This window comes from Microcaecilia unicolor, chromosome 5, assembly GCF_901765095.1.
Source record: "Microcaecilia unicolor chromosome 5, aMicUni1.1, whole genome shotgun sequence".
Taxonomy (NCBI): Eukaryota; Metazoa; Chordata; class Amphibia; order Gymnophiona; family Siphonopidae; genus Microcaecilia; species Microcaecilia unicolor.
In genome coordinates this window covers 95,346,339-95,373,389 of record NC_044035.1, presented here as the reverse complement: position 1 = coordinate 95,373,389, position 27,051 = coordinate 95,346,339, and the positions used below count along the sequence as shown (strand labels likewise).

General features: G+C 41.6%; 1 protein-coding gene across 1 annotated transcript in view; it reads left to right on the top strand.

Moving 5' to 3' along the window:
• ANK3 (ankyrin 3) overlaps positions 1-27,051 on the top strand; it is an 889,892-nt gene that overhangs the window by 826,113 nt on the left and 36,728 nt on the right. Inside the window, 6 exon segments of the mRNA XM_030203110.1 lie at positions 2,495-3,179; positions 8,059-8,239; positions 8,242-8,430; positions 12,300-12,386; positions 17,570-17,653; positions 17,780-17,839. Coding sequence (XP_030058970.1) covers positions 2,495-3,179; positions 8,059-8,239; positions 8,242-8,430; positions 12,300-12,386; positions 17,570-17,653; positions 17,780-17,839 — 1,286 coding nt within the window.

Sequence of the window (27,051 nt, the reverse complement as noted above, 5' to 3'; positions counted from 1 at the left end):
GCAATGCAGCAAAATTGCACCTTCTTCACCTCGGTTACTCTAGTTAATGTTCACAAAAATGCACATTCTATCACAGTTCATTGTAGACTAGTCTTTAAAAATAAAAATTGTCTGTGTTTTTCATTGTTCTTTTCTCCTAGTGTTTCTGATTCTCCCCATTTCACTAAGATCGCTTCATTCTCCAAGATCACAAAATCTTTCTACTCACCCAATTCATCTCATCTGCTTCCCTTTACTAAATCTAGGATTTTTCTTTAATTTCTTCCTTATGCTATGCATGCTGTGTTACCATGATTTTGACATCTTTGGTTTCTTTAGCATTTATAATGCCATTGTTTAAAATCAGATCTACGATGACTATTTCACGATGTATTTTATATTTAATCCATATTTTGGAAAGATTGTTCCTCTGAAAGAGGGGGCAAACATAATATACACAATCAGACCTGTATCATATTTATATATAAATTATCTTCATACACTAAAACACGGGATAGTATTCAGCCCAAACACTGGCATTGAATATCTGGGACAAATTTATGTGGGGCAGGCCACCAGAGCTGCTTTTTTTTTTTTTTAATTACATTTATACCCCGCGCTTTCCCACTCATAGCAGGTTCAATGCAGCTTACATATACAGGTATTTATTTGTACCTGGGGCAATGGAGGGTTAAGTGACTTGCCCAGAGTCACAAGGAGCTGCCTGTGCCTGCAGTGGGAATTGAACCCAGTTCCCCAGGACCAAAGTCCACCACTCTAACCACTAGGCCACTCCTCCACCAATATTCAGTGGGGCCCGCATTAGGACAGGTATGTGGGCCTCGACAGAATATTGTCTAGGACCCACATAACTATTTAAAAGATATATGGAACCCTAGGAGCCCCCTTCCAGCCCATAAAAAGTCTTCCTCCTTCCTTTCGCCTTCCCTCTCCCCCCCCCCCCCCCAAGAATGTCCCCCTACCTCAACCCCCCCCCCCCCCCCTCCCGTCCCCTTCGGTTTGGGTAGGCTTCCCGGGCCTACTTTATCTCCCTGGTGGTCCAATGGGGGCAATGGGGTCAGGAGCAAAGCACACTCACTTCTGCACCTTGCAGCTGCCTGAAGAAAATGGCTGCCACGACCTCTCACGTCATGGCAGCCTCGCAATACTACACTGCTGTAAGAGGTCACAACAGCTTTTTTTTTCAGGCAGGAGTGAGTGGTCTGTGCTCCTGTCCCCATCAAACCACCAGGAATCTAAGGTAGGTCCAGGGGAGGTTGGGGGATTTTCTAGGGGGAGGGGAGTTCTGAATGGTACGTGCTGGTGGACAGGGAGGGGGGGGGGGGCAGAAGGAGGCTCCCAGGGCTCCATATATCTTTTAAGCACTTATGCAGGTCCTGGCTAATATTCAGTGCCAGGGCCCATATAGCTAAGCAGCCAAAATTAAGACAACTTCTGCTGCCTTCTCCCCAATGCCGCCCCTTGTACCGACCCTGAACTGCCCACCTTTTTTTGTGCCAGTTAGAACCAATATTCAGCAGCACTGCTCGGTTAAGTGCCACTGAATATCAGTAATTGGGTGGCCCCAGGCGACATAAGTGAGTAGGAGCCTCTCCTGTCTTCTTAAATCACTTTGAATATCAGCAGGATGGATTATAATAAGTCTGAAACGTTTTTTTAAAAGCTTCCTTTTGGGCCTTTATATATTAAGGGGCCCTGTTACAAAGGTGCACTGAAAAATGGCCTCCTGAGCTAGTGTAGATGCGTGTTTTGGGTGCACACAGAATCATTTTTCAGTGCACCTGTAAAAAATGCCTTTTTTTTAAATGTTTGCCAAAAATGGACGTGCAGCAAAATGAAAATTGCTGCGCGTCCATTTTGGGTCTGAGACCTTACCGCCAGCCAATGACCTAGCAGTAAGGTCTCACACGGTAACCGGGTAGTAATGGTCTACGCACGTAAAATGCCAATTACCATCCACACACCAGAAAATAAAAACAATTTTCTGGCATGAGTAGCAGACGCATATCAAAAATGAAATTACCGCAAGGGCCACGCGGTAGCCAGGCTGTAATTCAAAATTGACATGCGTTGGGTGCACGTAGGCACCTACGTGGCTTAGTAAAAGGGCCCCTAAGAGATTTATAGAGAAAATCTATGTATTGGGGCTGTTTAGTCTTTGGACAACCAAAATAATCAAAATAAGTTTCTTTGCACGTTTGGTTATGATATACTAGTAACACAAGATGAAAAGCAGCAAAAATGTACACATTTTACATATATGCAGATTGATTTCAAATATGTACATATCTATAATTTATAATATTTTAGCAATCTTTATTTACATTTTGTATTCATTGAAATTATATAATCTGGCAAGGTTTATATGCATTTACGGTAAGTTGCAGATGTACATTTTACAAATTTCATGTCATTCTTTATTCATTCTACATGTCTGCTTATTTTGTTGTTCCATTATTCATTCAAGTCAGTCCAAATATGATGTCTCTCTTAGGTTATCCCAGCATTCAAGTGGAACTGAAAACACCTACTGGGTTGAGCTATGTGCCACCCACCCCATTATATAAAGATGATTTTTTTAGTGATATCTCTAGCATAGAGTCACCTCTTAGAACTCCCAGTAGACTGACTGATGTATTAGCAACTTCACAGGGATTTGGAGATGGCACTTTGTCAGGACCCCCAATGGTGACTGAAGAAGACACCTCACTAGGTGACAAAATACTTAATTCTTCGGTTTCCAGCGAAAGGCTATCTAAAGAACTAATCAGAGAACATAGCCCACTGGAAGACATTGATGTGCATGATGGATCTCAAAATCCTAGTAACTACATTTGGGTGAAAAAAGCTGCAGAATACTCAGAGCACAGGCAAAATGAAGAACCTAGTCATCCAGGAGGGAGGATGGAACAGCACAAGAGAGGAAAGTCTGGTGTTGATGAGGAGATGACAGAAGAGAGGCTGAAGTCTCTGTTTGAGGACATTCGTCTAGAAGAAGGAACCGAGTGTGAGGAGATGACTGAGGAAAGGGTGCAGCAAATCCTTAAACATGTTCAGCAAGCAGAACAGGAAATTTCTTCAATTACAGGTTGGCAGAGTGAAGTGTCGAGCGCCAATGCAGAGTCACCAGCACTGGGCCACAGATTAAGTACTGAACTGTTGGATCAGCTAGATGACAGGTATGGACTGGCATAGAAACAAAATATTCATTGCGTTGATACCTCTCTGTTCAAAAACTATTTAAGGGGTCCTTTTACTAAGTTGCGATATGATGAGGCCTTAGTGTTCCCTTGCGCAGGTTTTTCCCACAGCAGTAAAATGGATGATTTTTTATTTTTTTTCTATTAATGACCATCCACTAATGTTGAAAAGAATAAAAACAGAAGGCAAAAGTAGAGACTAATAGACGATTCACCACTGGAGACGTGAGTCCAACAGTCTTTATTATATCAAAGTTAATGACCCGACACAGGCCGTGTTTCGACGCTAAAAAAGCGTCTGCATCAGGGGTCAATAAATACACCAAGTAGTGAATACAAAACGAGGAGTCCTACTTGTATGTGTGTTGTCAACTCACTAAACACATAGCACTAAACAGAAAATGCTGGACACAAACTTTTGCTCTGACAGTTTGTGTCCAGCATTTTCTGTTTAGTGATATGTGGTGAATCGTCTATTAGTCTCTACTTTTGCCTTCTGTGATTTGTCATCGTAGAGAACTTTTCCTGTTCTATATTTTGGAAAAGAATTTTAAAAAATGCCTGACTATAGAAATATAAAAAATATTCTTTATATTCTTATCTGTAAGCAGTGAAAGTAATAATAATAAACACTGCTTACAGATAAGAATATAAAGAATCTTTTTTGTATTTCTATGGTCATCCACTATGTCACCATTAACATGCAGCCATTAAAAAAAAAATTACTGCATTAGCTCTTACTGACATCTATTTTGCAGGCAGTGCGGGTTCACGCAGTAATCCTGCGCTAATCAGTTACTTCACAGTAATGCAGCTGCATTAACTGATTAGTACAGAAATGCCCATTCTCCACCCCCCCCCCCCCAGACACTCCCCCTTTTGCCAAAAATAACAAGTATTTTTTAGGCGCATGTAGTACGTGCAGGTTAGGAACGTACTGCAGGACGCTTCTGAGTTTATACCATAGTAAACCATTTTAGGCTGCGGAAAGCATGCACTAGCTCTTACTGCAGCTGGGGTGAACTGACAATATGGGCAACCGGGCAGTGTCCGAGGGCCCAGTGCTTTCCTCCCACATGCCCGATGTGCAACGTCCTTCTCTGTTCTCCGGAACTGGGACTGGGATGCCCCTGTCTCCTCCCCCTCCTGCGCTCCCGTTCCCGAACACCCCCCCCCCCCCTTCACAGGTGGGGGCACCGGCAGCTAATTTGGACATTTGCTGCTGACGCCGGGTCTTACCTCTGCCATGGCCCGCCCCCTTCTGGCGTCACTTCCTTCTTCCACAAGCACGGGTTGCAGAAGAGAGAAGTTCCAGTGTCAGCAGCAGATGGCCGATTTAGCTGAGGACTAAAGGAAAAAGTCAGTGGCAGGGGAAGAAGTAGGCAGCAGGACCGGAGGGCCCAATGGTCCTTATTGCCCGGGGGCCCAGACCTTCCTCAGTCTGCCCCTGACTGCAGCTTAGTAAAAAGACCCCTTAATTTCTTAAAATCTGAACAGTATCATTTTATTACATTGCCCATCAAGTTTAAATTATGACTAGCTATTTTATTTACTGTGCACAGGTAAGAACAAACATGTCTCATATATTTCAAACATTAAAATGTTTAAAATGTAGCTACATATCCTTATCTCTTTTTTTCATGCATCTCTAACATAGAATAGCAGTGTGCCACATAAAGCCAGAAATTCTGCATATAATTGAGGAATTTTCTTTGCAATTTAGTATTGTCTTTGTGGTAGTTGATCTTTTCAAAGATAATTGTTTTTCTGCTAAGATGTCAAAGCCTGTTGCTTGGTTTCTAGTTGTGAGTGCCTGTGGGGAGTGCTGCATGTAAGGGAAGAAGATATATGCTGTGGGTAAACAGCATGGTAGGGGAATAAGCTCACCATCAGAAAACCATTGCTTTCAATATGCAATTAGGCTAGAGTGTGCTGTCTGAAAGGGCAGCACAGCGCTATTCTTTTTGATTGATAAATAGAAAACAATGCATTAGCAGATACGCTGCAATTGATAAAGGCTAGAAAACATTTTAACTGAGATGTTGAAATGTTTAACTTATTCCAAAACAGTACTGCATTATCATTCTCCACAGAAAAAAAAGAAATGGAACTGTGTTTTATTTTACCGACTGATGTGGTTATAATGGGTTACATTGCAACTGCTAATGGCGTAGAATCAAATGGAAGCAGAAGTGAAAGATTTTTGGATTGAAAACTGCCTGCCAGAAAAACTAAAGCAGAAAAAACGAGGGGTAGATTTTCAGCCGGCAGCAGTCAGGGTTTTGCTGACTGCTTCCAGTTTTATCCCCGGATATTCAGTGCCAGGCCATGTCCAGGCACTGACATTGAATATCTGGGTATACGCAGCCAGATAAAACTTATCCAGTTAAATGCAGTATTCAGCACTTAGGGACCCTTTTACAAAGCATTGGTAAGCCCAACATATTCCCCCTCAGCTTTCTCTTTTCCAGGCTAAAGAGCCCTAACCTCTTTAGCCTTTTCTCATTTGGAGGCGTGCCATCCCCTTTATCATTCTGGTCACTCTTCTTTGAACCTTATCTAATTCTGCTATATCATTTTTGAGATACGTCAACTAGAACTGAACGCAGTACACAAGGTGAGGTCGCACCATGCAGCTATAGAGGCATTATAATATTTTTGGTCTTATTTTGCATCCCTTTCCGTTCCCTGCTTCTAGTTCTGCTTCTCTGTCTGTACTCCAAACTCCATTTCCAGGGCATCCTGTCCATTCATTATTTCTTCTCTTTTCTTACCTTCCTGTCTCCTCAATGGGCACATTCTCCCCTCCCCTCCATGGGTACAATCTCCTTTCTTACCTTCCCCTCTCCTCCATGGCACACTCTTCCCTCCCCTCTCCTGTAAGGGCACAGTCTCCCTCAGGTCCTGGCATCTCTGCCTAGCTTCATATCCCCTCCCCTTCGCCTGTACTCTTAACATCTCTCACTCCTCCCCACCCCCACACTGACTGCATTCTCTCTCTTTCACTCTCACGGTGCTTCTACCTGCCCCTCTCAGTCCTCTGACCTTGCCTTTAATGCTGAAGGCAGGCTGCTTCACTCATCTGCCCAAGCCTCTCTCTTTAGCATCCCACCTGGAAACAGGAAGGTCTGTCAGAAGAGGCGGGACACTACAGAGAGAGGCTTCAGCATTAAAGGTAAGGTCAAAAGACTTAGAGGGCCAGGTAGAAGCAGTATGAGAGTGAGAGTACACAGGCCCCAACACTGCTGCCCAGAGCATCTCCTGTCTTGCGCCGGTCTGGAAGTGGCGCAGGCTCATGCCTCCGCTGTCACTTCCAGGTTGTGGGTGCATAGTTCTTCTTCCCCCACACCGCCAGCAGCTGCCTCTTCTCGTAGCAGCAGGGCCAACCCAGCAGCCAGTCCCTGCAGTTCAGTTGAGCCCCAGTGGATGGTTGGGGAAGAGAGACCTGCAGTTAACGTGCGTTAACATTTTTAATGCATGTTCAACATTTAGGACCCTGTTTACTAAGATATGTTAGCATTTTTAACGCACCTACAATTAGCGCACGCACTGTGTAGGCACCTATAGGGATATTGTAGGCACGTACAAGGTTAACGTGCGTACATAGATAGCATGCTTTAAAAATGCTAATGCACCTATAACACGGCTTAGTAAACAGGGCCCTTAATGTGCAGCCTTACTATTTTACCAGTCTACTACACTCATGATTTTATAAACTTCTGTCCCCTTTCAGTGGTCTCTTCTTCAAGCTGAAGAGCCCTAATCTATTTAGCCTTTCTTCATAAGGAAGTTGTTCTATCCACTTTATCATTTTTGTTGTCCTTTTATGAACCATTTCTAGTTCCGCTATATCCTTTTTGAGATGGGCAACGAGGACTACTCACAGTACTCATGAATGGCAGGACTATTAAAATGGTAAAAGGCTTGAAAGATAAACCTATATAGAGAGGCTTAAGATACTCAAAATATACTTCTTGGAGGAAAGCAAGAAAAGGGGGTACAACATTCAAATATTTGTAGTCTTCATTATAGTATGTGAAGGTGAAATTTTCCATAGAAAACGCAATTCAAGGGCAAAGGCTCATGAAATGAATGTGCAGGGAAGAAAGTTCAGAGGAAACTAAAGAAAATACTTCCTTTCTGAGAAAGGGTTAGATGCAGAGGTAGTGTAAAAAAAACTGTGATTTAATTCAAGCATACTTGGAACAAATATTGAGGACAGTGTTAAGAACAATGTTAGAGTGCTACAATATTGAAAACAATCAACCATTCACTTCTTGAAGAACAGATGAAATGTGAGATAAGAAGAATGTAAGGCATGGATAAAGGAAGCATAAGCTATTGACACTACAGGCTAGAAGATAGCTGGGTGGGAACCAGCAAGATAGAACTCCCTAGAAATCATGTAGGTTAATAGAAATAACCAGTTGGTAACCAGATAGCGTTCAGCAAGGTTGCAAGGAAATAGGTGGTTGAACATTAGAGCAATGGCCTTATTAGTTTTGGTAGCTGTTTAGATTATTGCAGAAGCTGATGGTAAGAATTATAGGGTTGGAGGTAAGTAGTTATGATCATCACAATTTATAATACTGTTCCTACATTTCCTTGTTTTTACTGTATTCTTTACCATGTAAGATGCTTTCTTTTACTATGTAAGCTGCACTGGACCTGCTGTATGTGGGAAAGAGCAGGGTACAAATGTAATAAATAAATAGGTGTTGGGTTAAATATGGAATCTTGTATGTCATCTAGTTAGGATAGTAGAGAACCAAAGAGGGGGAAAAAACCTATTTGTATAAACAGCATTATTTCACAATTGTTAATTTAATATGATGCATTTTGCCTTCATATTTTGCAGTCACAACCTATCTAAAGATTCTATTACCTCATATCTGAAAGGAGATGCTGGGAAACCTGAAGGTAATGCAAGTCTCACAGACTCTAAGACAGAGGCAAAAATAAAACCCAAAGCTCAGGAGCCTTCAGCCAGTGCTCGGAAACAGAGTGACATGGAAGCTGTAAAACTAACATGTCGCAGATCTCCGGGCGCACTGAGGAACAGACATCGGTCTCAACATCCTATCGGAAACCTCTGGAGGAGACAAGCAAACCAGGAAAGGGCGAGCCTAAAACCTTTGTGCCTGTTAGTCTGAAAAAAGCAAGCTGGGACGATGGCAAGCCAAAGCCAAGCATACAGGAGCAGGAAGAAGCAGGGGTGTCACAATCAAAGGTACAATGTTCAGAAATCAAGAAAATGTTTGCTGAATGTACTTTTTGGGTGCAGTTCTACAAAGGGTTGCCTATATTTAGGGTGTCTATTTGAAGCCTATTCTATAAAATAAAGTGGATACCCACTTTCTTTTATAGAATGCTAACATAACACATTAAATATTCACATATAATATAGGCATGACCACTTATCCCACCCATAGAGCTGGTGTAAATGCCCGTGCCTAGATCAGAAGCATAGACGGGTTGTGATGCCAGGGGGAGCGGAGAGGTGCATGCACACACTGCATGGGTGCGATGGACCACCTGAAAAATAGACTCTGGCACTGTAGAAAGTGTGTTTGGGGGAGCAGTTGCTCTCCTGGAGCACCACTTAGCCATGCCTCTGGCCTAGGTTATGTGGAGGCATATTTTCAAAGCACAAAGTTCCACAGTAAGATGGGGAACTTTGTAAGTCTAAGTTCTTTGAAAATGAGCCCCATAGTAATCAATGAGCATAACTATGTGCCCTGTTCACACTCTGCCCAGACTGCACGTGTATGCTCACCTTCAAATCATGCACCTCCATAGCCAGAATATTGGCTTGTACAGCCTATGTGCATAGATATGAATGTACAGAATATGCCGGTATTCTGGTAAATTTACATGCATTGTTGGACCCTCCCTCTAATTCTATAATGGCACGCACAGTTACACACACAATTGTGGGGGTAGTTATAGAATAATACCACTTACACTCGTAACTTAATTGGCCCTTGACTGAAGCTTAATTGCCAATAAATAGCAGTAGTTACTACACTAATTGGCACTTATGTGTGTGACTTATGACCGTACTATTCTAGCGCACACTTTATAGAATACTGTCAGTTATGTGCGTGAGGTGCGTTTAGGCGTGCGCATTTATACCTGCCATAAACATGGCATAAGGGGTTGTGCTTAAGTGTTGGAGCATAAGTGCTGACGTATACCAGTATTCTATAACAGCAATTACGCATTTAGTTCCCATTATAGAAGTCACGCTTACCCCGGGATTCTATATATCGTGCCGAGATTTCCGCACAGAGATCGAAGCATATTTTAAACATAACTTAATTAGTTGACAAGCTAATCAGTGCTGATAATTGGATGTTAAGCAATTAGCACTAATTGGCATTAATTCAAAATTAGGCGCACTACTTGCTAAGCGTATTCTGTAGCTTTGTGCGCGTAAATTCTAAGTCATGTAGTTGAAAGGTGGGCATGGTTATGGGCATGGAATGGGCAGGTCTTAGGCATTTCTAAAATCTGTGCGCGTTGTTAGAGGATACACCTGCTCCACGCTTAATTTAGGCGTTGGGATTTACACCAGGTTTTAGTTGGTGTAATTGACCGTGATTAAATTTAGTCATGTGGACCAGCGCTCAGCGTATTCTATAAAGTACATCTAAATTAAAACGTACTTTGTAGAATACGCTTCAATTTCCACACACAAATCTCAGTCCTCAGTGCACAAAATCTACATAAGTACATAAGTACATAAGTAGTGCCATACTGGGAAAGACCAAAGGTCCATCTAGCCCAGCATCCTGTCACCGACAGTGGCCAATCCAGGTCAAGGGCACCTGGCACGCTCCCCAAACGTAACAACATTCCAGACAAGTTATACCTAAAAATGCGGAATTTTTCCAAGTCCATTTAATAGCGGTCTATGGACTTGTCCTTTAGGAATCTATCTAACCCCTTTTTAAACTCCGTCAAGCTAACCGCCCGTACCACGTTCTCCGGCAACGAATTCCAGAGTCTAATTACACGTTGGGTGAAGAAAAATTTTCTCCGATTCGTTTTAAATTTACCACACTGTAGCTTCAACTCATGCCCTCTAGTCCTAGTATTTTTGGATAGCGTGAACAGTCGCTTCACATCCACCCGATCCATTCCACTCATTATTTTATACACTTCTATCATATCTCCCCTCAGCCGTCTCTTCTCCAAGCTGAAAAGCCCTAGCCTTCTCAGCCTCTCTTCATAGGAAAGTCGTCCCATCCCCACTATCATTTTCGTCGCCCTTCGCTGTACCTTTTCCAATTCTACTATATCTTTTTTGAGATACGGAGACCAGTACTGAACACAATACTCCAGGTGCGGTCGCACCATGGAGCGATACAACGGCATTATAACATCCGCACACCTGGACTCCATACCCTTCCTAATAACACCCAACATTCTATTCGCTTTCCTAGCCGCAGCAGCACACTGAGCAGAAGGTTTCAGCGTATCATCGACGACGACACCCAGATCCCTTTCTTGATCCGTAACTCCTAACACGGAACCTTGCAAGACGTAGCTATAATTCGGGTTCCTCTTACCCACATGCATCACTAGGTGACCTTTCTCGAATTCACCCCCTACTGTCTACAAACACTGTATCTTTACTATATGTTTTCTGTACTAAATAGCTCTCTTTCTTTATTCAACTTAGATCTAGTTGCATTTTAATATTTACATTACAAAATTGGAAATTATTGCTGAGAATATTTATACCACACTACTAAATTATGAAAGCCTAGTGGTTCACTTGCTTTTTGGAGAAGTGTCACCTACTATATTCTACTGTGATAAGTACATAAGAAGTAAGAAAACAAAGAAATGTGTGAACTATTTCACCTCTTTTAAGTTTACAGTTTAAACAGTTTAACTGTATGTTTTACAAGTAATCTGAGTCTCCAGTTTCAAAACCAACAACCATATGGAGGTATCACCGATTAAAAAAAAATACACACTTTGGTTTTATATGTTTCCTTGTATTTGTCATATGACATATCTTCACCAGCTTTCCTACAGTTCCTAATAATGTCTATGGTCATAGGCAATACAACTTTCAAAGAACATTATGTTGCACTGCGAGCAATAAAGTTTTGTACCGGTCATGCTTTAGCAACAAAAATTAACACACTCCTGGGCATTTAACCACCTCCCAGCCTTCGTCCCGCCCCTCTGACTCAGCCTCTGACGTGGTAGGTTAGCACCACCTGCCATAAAATGGCTTAACTACAACTTTGGTGAGGAATGTTCTCAGGGACACCAGCCATTATACTACTCACTCCCTCACCTTCTATCCGTAACCCACCCAGTCCCTTCCCTCAACCCCCCCCCCCCCCCCCCAATGACATGTAGTTAAGATGTGGAATTGATGCACACCGTCACGCCAGAGTGGTAACAGTTATAGCTTGTGCTAATTTGCACGTTGACTGCCTGGTGCAGTTTTGTAAACAGGACCCTACTATTTTCTTGTATTCATAGATAGCTTGGTTTCCTTTTCTTTTCTTTTTCTTTTTTTTTTTTTTTTTGATAGCTTTATTTCTGTGTACTAAGGCTTCAGGTTATTTCCGTATGATAGTGGTTCCCAAACTAAGGGGATCTTTTACCAAGACTTAGCATGCACTAACAGACATTAGCGTGCATTAAGGGGTCCTTTTACAAAGGCACGCTAAACTCCCTTTTCAGAGTTTCTCAACTAAAAATGTGAGTGTAAATTTCAATTAAGGCCAATTAATGTTGATAATTATAAGCACCCAGTTACCAGCACTAATCAGTTCGTTAGTCCATTAAATTGCACGTGCAAATTGGGTGCACACCTAAATTTGCATGCTTAATTTTAAGCACCATTTATAGAATTTGGGGGATAGTCCTGGCAGTTTTATAAAAGGCAATTTTTACACATAAAAAACTGTTTTACCTGTTGAAATGCCCTTTAAAATTATCCTCCTTCTATGAACATCGGTTCTATGAATAATCAGTGATAGGATAGTTCTTTCAGTCCTGTTTCCAAAGGCTAAATGTTTTCCTCTTCCTAAGTCTACTGATAAAATGTGCTATAAATACCTTTATCAGAAAAGTAGTGACAGTGAATGGGAGACAAGCTCCGATGAGGAACAGAGCATCACTACAAGAATTATTCGCCGGCGAGTGATTCTAAAGGTATCCTAGTGACTCCTGTTTTTGTCTTTGCATGGATTGATGCTTGGACTGCAGTATAGAAGTACAAATTAACATTTCTTAGCCGTCTTAAAATATAGTGTGTTCCATTCTCCGCATGTTTTTGTGATTAATTAAATCTGATAAGACATAGACCTGGCAGGATTTTGTCACAAACCTAATAGCACCATTAATCATATATTAGGATAGGGGTTTTCAAGGCCTTCCCCCAAGTGCCACAAACAGGCTTGGTTTTCAGAATGGCCACAGTGAATATTAATATGATGATTTTGCATACAGTTGGCTCAAGAACTGGATTTTTAAATTTTGTTTTAAAAATGTATACACCGCCTACAACCCAGGCAGTTTCCAAAAAGCTATACATAATTAAAAACATACATAAAAAATTAAGAACAGAGCATAACAATCATCAGAACAACAGTTCTGCTCTCTACACTAGAAAAATATTACAAATTGTTTTTAATGAAACGCTGCAGCAAATAACTCTGTCTTCCATAACTTTTTTTAATTGCACCACATTACTGCATTTGATTTGCATATTTGCATATTGTGATTGTTCTGAAAATCGTAACCAGAGCTGAGAACCTCCCTTGCCTTAGGAGTCATAGAGCTGATACTCAGCAGGGACAAATTTGCTTAAAGTTAATGGGATCACAGTTGATCCTGTTAAGTCAGACTGCTGAAAATGCAGTCCTAAACTTATACAGATGAGTTATCCACTTCAGTTTAGGACAATTATTTATGCGGTTCTATTTACTCAGATAAAAATAACCAGATAGGGCTGAATATCGATGCAGTCCGATTACTTTTTTTTTTTTACGATGTCCCTGGGGGGAGGGGGTTAAATTTGGAATTGGATTGGAGATCTCTTTTGTGATTCTCCTTGACTGTCCTATGATTCTGCTTCTGGGTGGGTTGGGCTTTAAGAGTAAGTAATGGCGTTAGGTCGCCATCTTAGCTAAATGAGAAAGCGCTGGAAGGTAGCAGTGTTTTGGTAGCAGGTATTTGTAAAAGTATTTATAAGTTGTTTTAACTCTTCTTAGTAGGATTTGTATATAAAATTTGTATTGCGCATTGTTTTTCAGGGCCGTTGTCCTGACGCAGCTATGGCAAACAGCAGCATACCGAGGGTGGGGTGGTGGGGGTGGTCTGCCCCAGGGGCACGCTGATTCTATGACAAGTTTTATCCTTTTTTTCGCAATAAAGAGAAAACGTTTTTGGGACATAAAGTTTTATTGTTCCCCGATGTTGCAAGGGAAACCCAAAGAAAAAGGAAGCAATTCCTTTTATTAAAACCTGCTGTTTTACAGCTAGGAGGAACATTTTATTTAAAATTCCCATGCAAATGCATAGTGAATTATAATTCATTAAATATGTGTTCATGGACCCAAGCCACTTATCAGCATTTGTAGCTTCTAAAAATGTCACTGGAGTATAAATAGATGGTTTTGTCTTAGCTTGCTATATGCTAGATTTCCTTGATATTTCTTGTTTTATCCAAAATTTAATCTTGGAATCCTTTAATGTGGACTTAAGAGTTGTGTCTTAATTAAGTATTCTTTATAATTTATTTGTGGAAATGTGAAGTTACAACACTTTCTCATTCAAGTGTATATTCTTGAATATGTAATTTTAAAATTTAAAATAAATAATAATTAAAAAAAAACGTTTTATACAACATTAAAATAAAAGTTTTGGAAAAGAGTACTGCGTAAATGATGCTCAAATTATAGAATAACACTGAGTGCCAATTTTACTGCTCAAATATTGGTACCAGGAATTACACCTGCTGAAAACCAGGTGTAATTCCCGGTGCCTAATTTGGGCGCACATCTCCGGCATTCTATAACACTGCGTGCACATTTTTGAAAATCCCATGACCTGCTCAGGCACCACCTGTGGCCATGCCCCCTTTTGAGTTACAAGCAATGGGATTTGGGTGAACACTGTTATAAAACAGAACATAGGAAGATGTGCGCACAAATTCAAATTGGTGCCAATTAGTACACAATTATTGGCACTAATTGGTTTGACCATTTTAGTTAGGCGCACATCTTCAATCAGTGCCAAAATATCAGCACCCAGTTTTGTGCGCCATAGATAGAATCTGGGGGATAACGTTGTGGCCAGACATTGAGGTGGCTGGCAACCCCAAATTTCAAACTCAATGCTTTATGCATTTAACACAAAAGTTTATTGTATTAATTGTGTTGAATATCAGCCCCCATAATAAGGGATAGTTCAAATAAATTCCTGTTTATCTGTGTAAAATGTGAGTTAACTGAAGTACAAAATAACAACCTCTTAACCAAACATCTGGTTAAAACTATTGAAGTACAGAAATTGTAGAACATGGAATGATAAGTAATTGCAGGGCAACTAAATTAAAGTATAAATCTTTTGTGCAAAGAACCAATAAGATGCCGGAAATGATTAAATGAATATTCTTAAATGCTTCCTAGCTTAACGTGTGGGGTTGCGTCCTAAAATAGAAAATCAGAAAAATGGATTGCCACAAAATGTTAATACAGTAGTGTGTTCTGGAAGTCTACATTTTAAGGACCATCTTCAAAGGGATTTAGAACCCTACTTAATAAGCTGTGGTATTTTACCACACAAAAACTTACCATAACATTAACTAACCTGTAGTATGTCAGTATTGCACATTATTGAATCCTATGGTAAATGTACTTTTGCTTCCTTATTAGGCAGCCTGAACCCCCTAGCATTAATGTGGCGAGACTGCCACTATGGGGTTGAAGCTGCCATTTTCATGCCAAGAGCTTCCGGGACAACGAACATCTCGGGATTATTCCTGATCCTCGCTACTAATCAGGGAGACCTTCGAAAGGTGACAGGGGGGTTGGGAGGGGGGCTTTGCAAAGGGAATCAAGGAGTGGGTAGGACTTTTTTTTATAGCAAAAGCTCTTGTTGAAGTGGCAGTATTTTTCCATGAATAGTGTTGCTTGTGAGGTTTCATCAAGCTGCTTTCTTCATTTTCGCAGGCCCTTGCAATTACTGGACATGCTTGCAGTGCTGGCATTACAGGCTGCTGCTGCTTCTCCTGTGGTGCCTGTAGTGGTGGCAGCACTGAAACTCCAGCTCCTAATTTATTTAGCTGATGAAGCTTGCAGATTTCCATCAACTATGAACCCCAAGATATTCCCTTCCACCCCCCTCCCCCAGGCCATGCTCCTGAGGAAAATTATGAATACTGCACACTTCAGGCTTGTCTACGGTTTTTTGGATTTTCTCAATTTTCTGCAATTGGCTTGTTCACGGTTTGCTGCAGTTTTATTTCTCTGACAGTTTGATAATGTCTTTTCAAGTTTTGGCCTGTCTTTTCTAAGCTAACCTTAATGGACAATTAAAGATGATTAGAAAAGGCTAAATAGAAAACAAAAAAACTGACCCTGGCTCAAGAACAAAAGAACTATAAAGAAATGAATTTTTAAAAAATCTATACATTTCCAATAACTTTATGAAAGTTCCTGTTTGTGTATTTTATCCGTGTGCCCCGGGCAGTAATTCCATTTTTTTTTATGTGCGTCCAAGACGCGGTAGAAATGTTCTTCTGCATGGTGCTTACCCGGCAGTAATCGTCAGTGTACACACACTGACGATTACCACCTGGTTAATACATGAGACCTTGCTGCTAAGTCAGTGAGTAGCTGTAAGGTCTCAGGCTGAAAATGGATGCGTGCTGGTTTTAATTTTGCCACACGTCCATTTTCGGCCACAACAAAAAAAAAGGCCTTTTTTGCAGGTGTGCTGAAAAATGGACCTGCACGCATCCAAAACACATGTCTACAGCAGCGCAGGCCGTTTTTCGGCGCACCTTGTAAAGGGGCCCCTCTATAACTAGGTGCTAAAGTCGGTATAGAATACTAGCACAAACTCACGTTGGTGTGCCAAAATATAGGTGGCACCCACTTATGACAAGTCAATAGCTGGAATAAATTGGCACACAGTGGGGTCCTTTTACTAAGCTGCAGTAAAACGTGGCCTGCGGTAGTGTGTGTGTTTTTGGCACGCGCTGGGCTGTTTTTTACCATGACTGGGAAAATATGCTTTTTTTCAGCGGGGTAGTAAATGGCCACACACTTAAATTGAAAGTAAGGCATGGCTGTTTACTGCCTGAGCCCTTACTGCCACCCATTGAGCTAGCGGTAAGGGCTCACCCGCTACACACATGGTAATCATGCAGCACACACCAATGTGGCCATGCTGCCGATTAACACCAGGAATGCCCCTGTGGTAGAAAATAGAAAAATATTTTCTACCACAGGAAACAGCGCATGCCAACTTCAAAATTACTGCCAGGTGGACACGCTAACCAGGCAGTAGTATCGATTTGGCACGCAGTAACCCTACTGCCACGATAATCCTGCAATTATGGGTCCTATCCAGCTACTTGGTATTGCTGTTACTCAGTGTGATAAAACACCTAGCCAACCGCCTGGGGTTACCCCTCAGCCACTTAGAGTGTCTATCCCCAGCACAGCTCAGGTCCACCTGCACTGCTGCCTTTGCTCTACACTGGCACCCTCCTCCCACCGACTGGGTCCCAACCACCTCTGGGCAAGTCTCCCATCCTAGGTTACTGGAGCCACACACCCAGTGGTCCCACAATTCTCAGAAACTACTCACAGACCCAACACACAAACCACCAGGATTCTTTATCAGTCCAGACAGGCACAGGCAACAAACTAAAATGTTTGTCTTAAAAATTGAACAATGAACAAAAAATGTGCAATCAGCAAACAATAACAGGCAACTGAATTATGGATCACCACGTGCTAGAAAGAATGCAGACCACTTTTTAGCACGGCTTAGTAAAAAGAGCCCCTTAGTTTGATAAATAGCTTTTGAATCGTTGATCATGAAATTGTTGTAGTTTGACATGCTGGGACTTTGCTAAACTCTTGTGTTGAGGGCAGGGGCAGTAAAGCATGCAGTATTTCAGCAGTTGTCCACAACCTGGCCTGTGACAACCTCCCATACGCTAAGGCCCGTAGGAGCCAGGGTCTGGTTTTACTCTTCTGGCATGGTCTTAAAAAGAAACTTGGCATGTGTTTGTCGTGTGGCATGGTGTGGAAACAAAAATATACATAGCACTTGAAAAACAACGTATGCTCTTCGTAACTTTATACCACATTCTTTAGGGTGAGGAGGCCAAAAACATTCCCGGTGAAACTGTTATACAAGAGCAATATAGTGATGGAGAAGGCAACATCATCACAAGAAAAGTAATATTAAAGGGTCTTTTCTGTTTGTTTTTTCTTTATGTGTATATTTGATTTCAGACAATTAAAACTGGCATAGTTCTTTCTGCGGTCTAAAGAAAATTTTTTTTAATCCATTACGTCACACAGGTCATCCGGAAAGTAGTAAAGCGTGTTGCCATCCCACATGGGAGAAAAGGTGGTGAAATGGTAATGGAGAATCCTTTATCAAGGGTTGAGAATGTAAAATATGAATCATGCTGTGTCTGCTTAATACTGGCATCTCGCTAAAAGGCTAACATTGTTTGCTGCTTTTGGCAAGTAGTCCATTTGAAATGGAAAGATTTGACGCTTCAGGCAACCTCCAGAATGAATGTATTTTAAAGGCTTCAGTGTTCAAATGACAGGTCTGATTTATCATGGAATTTGATTTTCATAGCATGGCACATTCACAGTAGTCTTTCTTACTATTACTGTATTTTGTGAAACAGTTCTTTTCCACAAAAATCACAGCTCACACAATGTGACTTTATATTGACTACATAAAACAGAGTTATCAACTCAAGTGTTTTGAAAATGAGCCCCTAAATGAATTATTTGCTTCGGTCTTCTCTGACGAAGATGCGGGAGAGATAACATTGCCAGAAATGGTATTCAGTGCTGATGAGTCAAAGAAATTGAAACAAATTTCTGTAATCCTGGAAGATGTAATGGGTCAATTCGACAAACTGAATAGTAGCAAATCACCTGGACTGGATGGTATACATCCCAGAGTGCTGATAGAATTGAAAAATTAACTTGCAGAGCTATTGTTAGTAATATTTATCTTTAAAATCAAGCATGGTGCCGGAAGATTGGACGGTGGCCAATGTAACACCAATTTTAAAAAGGGTTCCAGAGGTGATACAAGAAATTATAAACCTGTGAGCCTGACGTCAGTGCCAGGCAAAATGGTGGAGACTATTATAAAGAACATTTAAAGAACTTTGTAAGTCTAATTACTTTGAAAATGAGCCCCAAAGCCAACATGGATTTAGTCAAAGGAAATCTTGCCTCACCAATCTACTACATTTCTTTGAAGGGGTGAATAAACATGTGGATAAAGCTGAACCAGTCAATATTTTGTATCTGGATTTTCAAATGGTATTTGATAAAGTACCTCATGAAAGATTCCTGAGGAAATTAGAAAGTCATGGGATAGGAAGTAATATCCTATTGTGGATTAAAAGCTGGTTAAAAGATAGAAAACAGAGAGTAGGGTTAAATGGTCAGTATTTTCAATGGAGAAGGGTAGATAGTGGGGTTCCCCAGAGGTCTCTGCTGAGACCGCTGCTTTTTAACATAGTTATAAATGATCTAGAGATGGGAATAACTAGTGTGGTAATTAAATTTGCTGACGACACAAAGTTATTCAAACTGAAAAATTGCAAGAGGACCTTACGACACTGGGAGACTGGGCATCCAAATGGCAGATGACATTTAATGTAAGCAAGTGCAAAGTGATGCATGTGAGAAAGAGGAACCCAAACTATAGCTACATGATGCAAAGTTCTACATTAGGTGTGACCGCCCAGGAAAAGGATCTAGGTGTCATCGTTGATACATTGAAACCCTCTGTTCATTGAGCATCTTACTAGGCACTAGGTAAATAGAAGCCAAATTTATTAAATTAAGCCTAAATCAACTCTGCAGTAGGAAGATTTTTTAGAAAGCCACAGATCTGGAAGTACTTCACCTTTATTAATCAATTCCAGCATAAAAAATAAAACACAAGTCAAAAGTACAAAGTAACGTCAGAAGGACAGAAGTATATGGGTCCTTTTACAAAGGCGCTAGCGTTTTTAGTGTACACTAAACACTAGAGACACCCATAGAAATATATGAGTGAGTCAAACATTTAGTGCGCGCTAAAAATGCTAGCGCGCCTTTGTAAAAGAACTCCATAGTAACTTATAGGAACCAGTAGATCTCCAAGTGAAAGGAAAGGAAGTTTTGTTTTGTTTTTGTTTGTTTATAGATAGATGGATAGATAGATAGAGGTAAAGTCAGCAGATTACAAGAAATCTATTCATAAAGAAGGACACACAGGGAAGAGAGCAGTCTAAAACTTATGAAAGAATCCAAAGCACAAATTTGAAATTATATAAATTATAATCACGGACATACCTAAATCTCCACTACCCAAGCTACAACAGACTCAAATACAACCTATGCATCCAGTTTCTCCTACATAAGCACACAACTGTGGAATGCATTACCAAAAGCCCTGAAAACAATGTACGACCACCTAAATTTCCAGAAATCACTAAAAACCAACCTGTTCAAAAAGGCGTACCCCATCAACCCAACTTAAGTACCTAAACCCTACAACAGAACGATACCAAAGCTTGTAATAGACTATTCATAACTCTTCCTCTCTGTGATTCCTAATGTGTCTATAACACATGAACCTTATCCGACCACATTAACTCCTTGTATTTGTTTCACTACCGGAGATGGCGAACGCCTCTACGGGACAATGTAAGCCACATTGAGCCTGCAAATAGGTGGGAAAATGTGGGATACAAATGTAACAAATAAATAATAAAATATCTTAGCTTCAGGCTTGCACTGCTTTTCCCCCTCGAATACTGAATGTAAATCTGGTCACCACATCTCAAAAAAGATGTAGCAGAATTAGAAAAGGTACAGAGAAGGGCGATGAAAATGATAAAAGGGATGGAACAACTTCCCTATGAGGGAAGGCTAAAGTGTCAAGGTCTCTTCAGCTTGGAGAAGAGATGGCTGAGGGGTGATATGATAGAGGTCTATAGAGTGGAACGGGTAGATATGAATTGCTTGTTTACTCTTTCCAAAAATACTAGGACTAGTGGGGCTTGCAATGAAGCTACTATGTAGTAAATATAAAACAAACCAGAGAAAATATTTCTTCACTCAATGTGTAGCAAAACTCTGGAATTCGTTGCCAAGGAAAGTGGTAAAATCAGTTAGCTTAAACAGTTTTGAAAAAAAGGTTTGAATAATTTTCTAAAAGAAAAGTCCATACGCCATTAGTAAGATTGACTTGCGAAAATACACTGCCTATTTCTAGAATAAACATCATAAAATCTGTTTTACTGTTCTGGCTTCTTGCCAAATACTTGTGACTCAGATTGGCCACCTTTGGTCTGTCCCAGTATGGCAATGCTTATGTTGTTACTAGCCTTTCAGCCCGTAAAAACGGGCTATTATAGGAAGGGGGGGTTGAAAGGCCCCCCCCCCGCGCCGCCGAGTTCGCCGCTGCCCCTCCCCCTCTGAATTGCCCCCCCCCCCCCCCGGAGCCGTCGCCGTTGCTACCCACCTTCCACCCGGCCGAGCCCCTCCGCTATTGAAACAGCGATGGTCCGGGAACGCAGCACTGAGCTCTGCTGAGCAGCCGACGTCGGCCTTCCTTCTTCTTCTCTGCCTGTGTTCCGCCCTCGTGTGACGTAACGTCGTTGAGGGCGGGACACAGGCAGAGAAGAAGAAGGAAGGCCGACGGCAGCTCAGCAGAGCTCAGTGCTGCGTTCCCGGACCCTCGCTGTTTCAGTAGCGGAGCGAGGGCCCGACGGGTGGAAGGTGGGTGGCGGCGGCGACTCCGGGTGGGGGGAGCGTTAGCGATGGCGGTGTCCCTCCCTCGCAAATGTGCAGTACAGACCCTCTCTGTTCCGCCCCCGTCATCACGTATTGGGGCGGGGCAGAGAAGGTCTCTACTGCGCATTTGCGAGTGAGTACGACACTCGCCTTTTATATATATTGATGTGCTTATGATTTTATGAGGAGAATACTTTCATCCCTTTGGCACTGTTGCTGGCTATTTTGTGGAGTCTTAGGCTGGCCTCATCTAGCATTGCCTGTTTTATTTTTAGTGGGTCAGTGGTTTCTTCTTTTTCTGTAGATAGTACTTTAGCCCATAATCGACATAAAAATTTATTTCCATAAAATATCTGGTGTATGTGCTATACTCTATTTCTTCTTTTTATTCTGTTCTCCTGAGTTCATTGGTGGCTACTGCAGGTGATAGGCAGTTGCCAAAGGTGGGGCATTCCACATTCAGCAATGTCATCATTGATGTCCCTGTGGCAGTACTGCAGGAATCTGGACAATGAAATAGTAGATCATTTACTGAATAGTTATTTATTTATTTATTTATTTATTGCATTTGTATCCTACATTTTCCCACCATATTTTTATTTTTGTTACATTTGTACCCCGCGCTTTCCCACTCATGGCAGGCTCAATGTGGCAGGCAATGGAGGGTTAAGTGACTTGCCCAGAGTCACAAGGAGCTGCCTGTGCCGGGAATCGAGCTCAGTTCCTCAGTTCCCCAGGACCAAAGTCCACCACCCTATCCACTAGGCCACTCCTCCACTCGGCAGGTTCAACGTGGCTTACATATTGCTAAAAAGGCAGTTACAAAATTTAGATTTGTAGAAGTCTAGTACATAATACAGAAGTACAATAAACGCTTAGGTTGATATATTAGCATATTGTGAGAGAGGTTAATATTATTGTTTTCCATTTCTGAACTTTTCATGATGTATGGTGGTGTGGGATTAGGCAGATCCAGGGGGGGAAAGATTTCTTGAAAAGATGTGTTTTCAGGTTTTTTCTGAATTGTAGGTAGTTTTCTGTGAGTTTCATGTCTTTGGGTAGTGAGTTCCAAAGTTGTGTGCCTATAAACGAGAGGCTGGCAGCATGTGAAGATTTGTATTTTATATCTTTGTAATTGGAGTAGTGAAGGGCTAGGTAGGTTCTTGCTGTTCTAATCATATTTCTTATTGGTAGATTGATAAGTTCCGTCATGTAATCTGTTGCAAGTCCGTAGATGATTCTGTGGACTATTGGACATATTTTTAAAGTTATGCGAGTGTTAATAGAAAGCCAATGTAAGCTTCTTAGGAGGGGTTTCGCGCTTTCGAAGCGTGTTTTTCCGAAGATGAGTCTGGCAGCCGTGTTTTGTGCTATATATTGTGTGTATTGACTGTTAATGGACACCGACTTCTCTGAAAAGGTTCAACACCCAGTGAAGAGTATGTTGTTCAGTGAGGTTCACTGGAACTGAGTGCTTGTACCAAATGTGATTCATATCTGACGTGGGTTCTGTAAGTGAATACACCAAAAGTAGGAAGATACCATCATTCTTCGATTTCTTTCAGAGATGGAGCTGGCTCTGCATAGCCATCAGTGAGCATGTTCTTTATGAAGGTTACAAAATGCTGTCTTTCTCTCATCTTTCATTTCAAAGTTCTTTGCAATGAAGCAAGTATGGTCTCTGTTGTTGAGGAGTTGATTTCTGGGTATGAGTACGAGAAGAGGGGCTACCCAGATATTTGAGTCATTCTTAAAGAATTCTTTGTTCTTGATTCTCAAGAATCTGTTGTTTTCCATGGAGAGAGTGTGTTTGTTGATACATGACCTGGAGCAATGAGCTCCGTAGGCATTCTGACAGAGAGGCCTTTCAGGTAGATCTGTATGTCACGGCTTGGTGGTTTCTTAGTCAAAAGTGCCTCTCTAATGGGCATATGATTGTGACATGATTCAAACAAGGATGTGTGCCCATTTTCTAGCACACTAGTTGCATAGGTGTTCAGGTTGTCTGATATGCGTATCCTATTGAGGCAGACCCACCAATTGTGAATATACCCCAGGTTAAGTCGAGGAGTATAGGGGATGTCACAAGGACTGTTGCACAGCTAATAAGCATTATGTAACTTCAGCATATCTCTGTCCAGTAGAAGTAGCATGTGTGCATCTGAGTCCAGGGGTAGGAGCTGGTTGGCTATAGACTTCAAGGGGTTAATTTTATGAACTCTTTTTCAGGTGTATATGATAGTATATACTTGTAAAGGACCTTTCCAGATTAACATCAAGTTCAACCTTTTTTCATGTAGCAATGAAATTAGCAGCAACTACGACAGCAGCTGCTGCAGCCACTTTCTCTTCCTCTTCTTCTAATCCTTTATAACCTCAGGGTAGCCTCTTGTTTCTTAAAAATGTTGCGTGCCCTTGAATCTTTGGCTTCAGCTTACACTCTAGTAGTGACTTTGCTTACTGTTGACAAGTTAAGATGTGCTGACTTTACTGACCTTAAAGATCTTAATATATGTCTAGAAGAGCTGGAATGCTATGTAATTTAAGAACATAAGAGTAGCCATACTGGGTCAGACCAAGGCTTGAGTTCTTTGAGTACCCTTGGATGTATGCCATCCGGTCCAGATGATTTACACCTCTTTAATTTGTCAATTTGGCTCAGTACATCTTCCAGGTTCACCGAGATTTCTTTCAGTTCCTCCGCATCATCACCCTTGAAAACCATTTCCAGTACAGGCAGATCTCTTACATCTTATTCCATAAAGTCTGGAGCAAAGAATTCATTCAGTTTCTCCACTATGGCCTTGTCCTCCCTGAGTGCCCCTTTTGCTCCATCATGATTTAATGGTCTCACGGATTCCCTCGCAGGCTTTCTGCTTCTGATGTACCTGAAAAAGTTGTTAATGTGAGTTTTAGTCTGTTCAGCAAGTTTTCTCTATTAGCCTTCCTTATTAATGCTTTGCATCTGAATTGCTAGTGCATATGTTGCTTCTTATTTTCTTCATTTGGGTCCTTTTCCATTCTTTTAGCTGTAATAGCCTCTTTCTCTTCACATTTTCACAATGCTGGCTGTCATTTTCTCTTCTTTCCACCTTTGCAAATACATGGAATGCATCTGGTCTGGGCTTCCAAGATGGTAGCTCCTTTAGGAGCTCTATTCTGGTCTCTGCCTCTGTTAGAGTATCTTCCTTTGGGGCTTTCCATTCTTATTCCAGACCATTTTGAAAGTCCTTTTCCTCAAGGCTTTCCTCTATATTATTTTGTTAGGAAGTTGAGATTTTTTCTGACAGTAGCTGGTAGTTGGGCTGCAGTTGCCTTATTTGGAGATCAATGTTTATATCTGGTTTTGAAATATTAAACATATCATGCTTTCTCTAGTTTCAGATAAGTTTTCCTTTTCTGCTTCATAATGCTATCATGCATTTGGTGTCAGGTGTGACCATAAAAGCCAGCTCTGTGGCTGCAGTACCCAAGCACCCTCAGTATTGAAGGAGCTCCTTCACTGTGTCCAGGAAATAGTAAATTTGTATTATATTTAGCATCCACAGTCATTTTGAAATGTTGGCTCCTATGAGTCTGACAGTCCTTATAGTACATTCTGTCTTGCTGAGTCTGATCTGGGTTGTCCACATCTGAAGTCTCATGCACTAGCACTGTCTCTTCTGCTAGGGTTAAAGTATTTTTCAGCTTAAGCTGGATGCCCACTTATGCTTGCTGCATTCATTGTGAGTCTACTATATTTACATTCTCATCAATCAGTTTGCATTCTACAGATACATTTGCCGTTTCCTTGTACTGTTTGTGCGCTGACACTGTTCTGGCTACAAAGCAAGTTTCACCGTTTCTTTAACAAGCAAGCAGACAGTCTCATATTACACTGATGAAACCAAAAAGAGGGAGGCAACAGTGTCAGGCCATTTATAGGGAGATTCAAGCAAGCAGCTGGGTTTGAAGAAAGACTTGTGCTGGAAGTTGTATTGAAAAGCTGCCTTCAATATACCTCTGTAAAAGATCTCTCTTTTTTTTTTTTTTCAGTAAACTTCTGTGGTTCAATGATAAATTACCCAAAATAAGGTTAAACGTTATACCCTGAGCTAAGGAATGAGCAAGGAAATTTCAGTGGAACTAGATAGAATGAATAAAGCGCAGCGTCAGTGAAGGAGGCGGCGCTCCCGACGTCTCTACTAGTCTTCCCTTCGCTCAGTGTTCCACTTCTTCTGACGTCAAGGAAATGACGTCAGAAGAAGGCGGGACACTGAGCGAAGGGAAGACTAGTAGAGACGTTGGGAGCGCCGCCTCCTTCACTGACGCTGCGCCTTCGCTGCCGGATGGAGGTAAATTTAAAAGAAAAAAAAAAAGGAAAGGGATCTTGGGGGGGAGAAGAGGGCAGGTAGTTGGGACGTGGGAGCGGGAGGGCAGGGTTCATGGAAGGGAGAGAGGGGAACTGCTGGATAGGGATGAATGGAGGGGGCAAGTGGTAAGCGATCATTTCACGGGGGGGGGGCAACTGATCGTCTGCAGGGGGGCGCCAGAGACCCTAGGCATGGCCCTGGGGAGGGGGTTTGGTGATGGCCAATACGAACTTTAGCATTGTTGTGTTGCTGAGATCAGGCAGTTACGTTGGATCTGCGGGGTATGCCTTTTTAAACAGATGGGTCTTAAGTGTCTTTCTGAAGTGTAGATGGTCATATATGGTTTTCAAGTCTTTTGGTAGTGCGTTCCATAGTTTTGTGTGGATGTAGGAAAAACTGGATGCGTAAGTTGATTTGTATTTGAGTCCTTTGCAGCTTGGGTAGTGTAGATTTAGGTGCATTCGTGTAGATACGGATGAGTTTCTGGCTGGTAGGTCGATTAGGTCTGTCGTATTCCGGTGCTTCACCGTATATGATTTTGTGGACCATAGTACAGATTTTGAAGGAAATGCGCTCTTTGATTGGGAGCCAGTGTAGTTTTTTGCGAAGGGGTATAGCGCTACAAATCGTGTTTTTTTCCAAGGATGAGTCTTGCAGCTGTGTTTTGTGCGGTCTGAAGCTTCTTTAGGATCTGTTCTTTGCATCCTGCGTATAATACATTGCAGTAGTCTGCATGGCTCATTACCATCGATTGTATCAGGTTGCGGAATGTTTTCCTCGGGTAGTATTGTTTCACGCGTTTGAGTTTCCACATTGCATAGAACATTTTCCTTGTTGTGGATTTTGCTTGGCTTTCTAGTGTAATGTTTCAGTCGATTGTAACGCCGAGTATTTTCAGGCTGTCTGAGATAGGGAGTGTGTGGTCTGGGATGTTGATGGTTGCAGGAGTGTCCGTGATGTATTGAGATGATAAGACAGTTAGTTTTTTCTTTGTTGAGTTTTAGTTGGAATGCATTTGCCCAGGAGTCCATGATGCTCAAGCCGGTCTTGATTTCGTTATCGATTTCTGTCACTGTGGATCTGTAAAGGATGTATATAGTGACATTGTCTGCATAGATGAAAGGGTTAAGACCTTGGTTAGATAAGACCTTGGCTAGTGGAGTCATCAATAGGTTGAAGAGGATCGGGGATAGCGGTGAGCCTTGTGGTACTCCGCAATCTGCTTTCCACGGTGATGATATGTTTGATTTTGACTTTACCTGATATGTTCTTGTGGTTAGGAAGCCCTTGATCCTTTTAAGTATGTTGCCAGCAATCCTACATGTCAAACTGTAGGAGGAGGATGTTGTTTCCTTTTGCTATTTCTTTTTTGAATTTGGCTAGTAGGGTGAGTAGGGACTGTTTCTGTGCTGTGTAACTGTCGAAAGCCAGACTGTGATTCATGTAATATTGAGAACC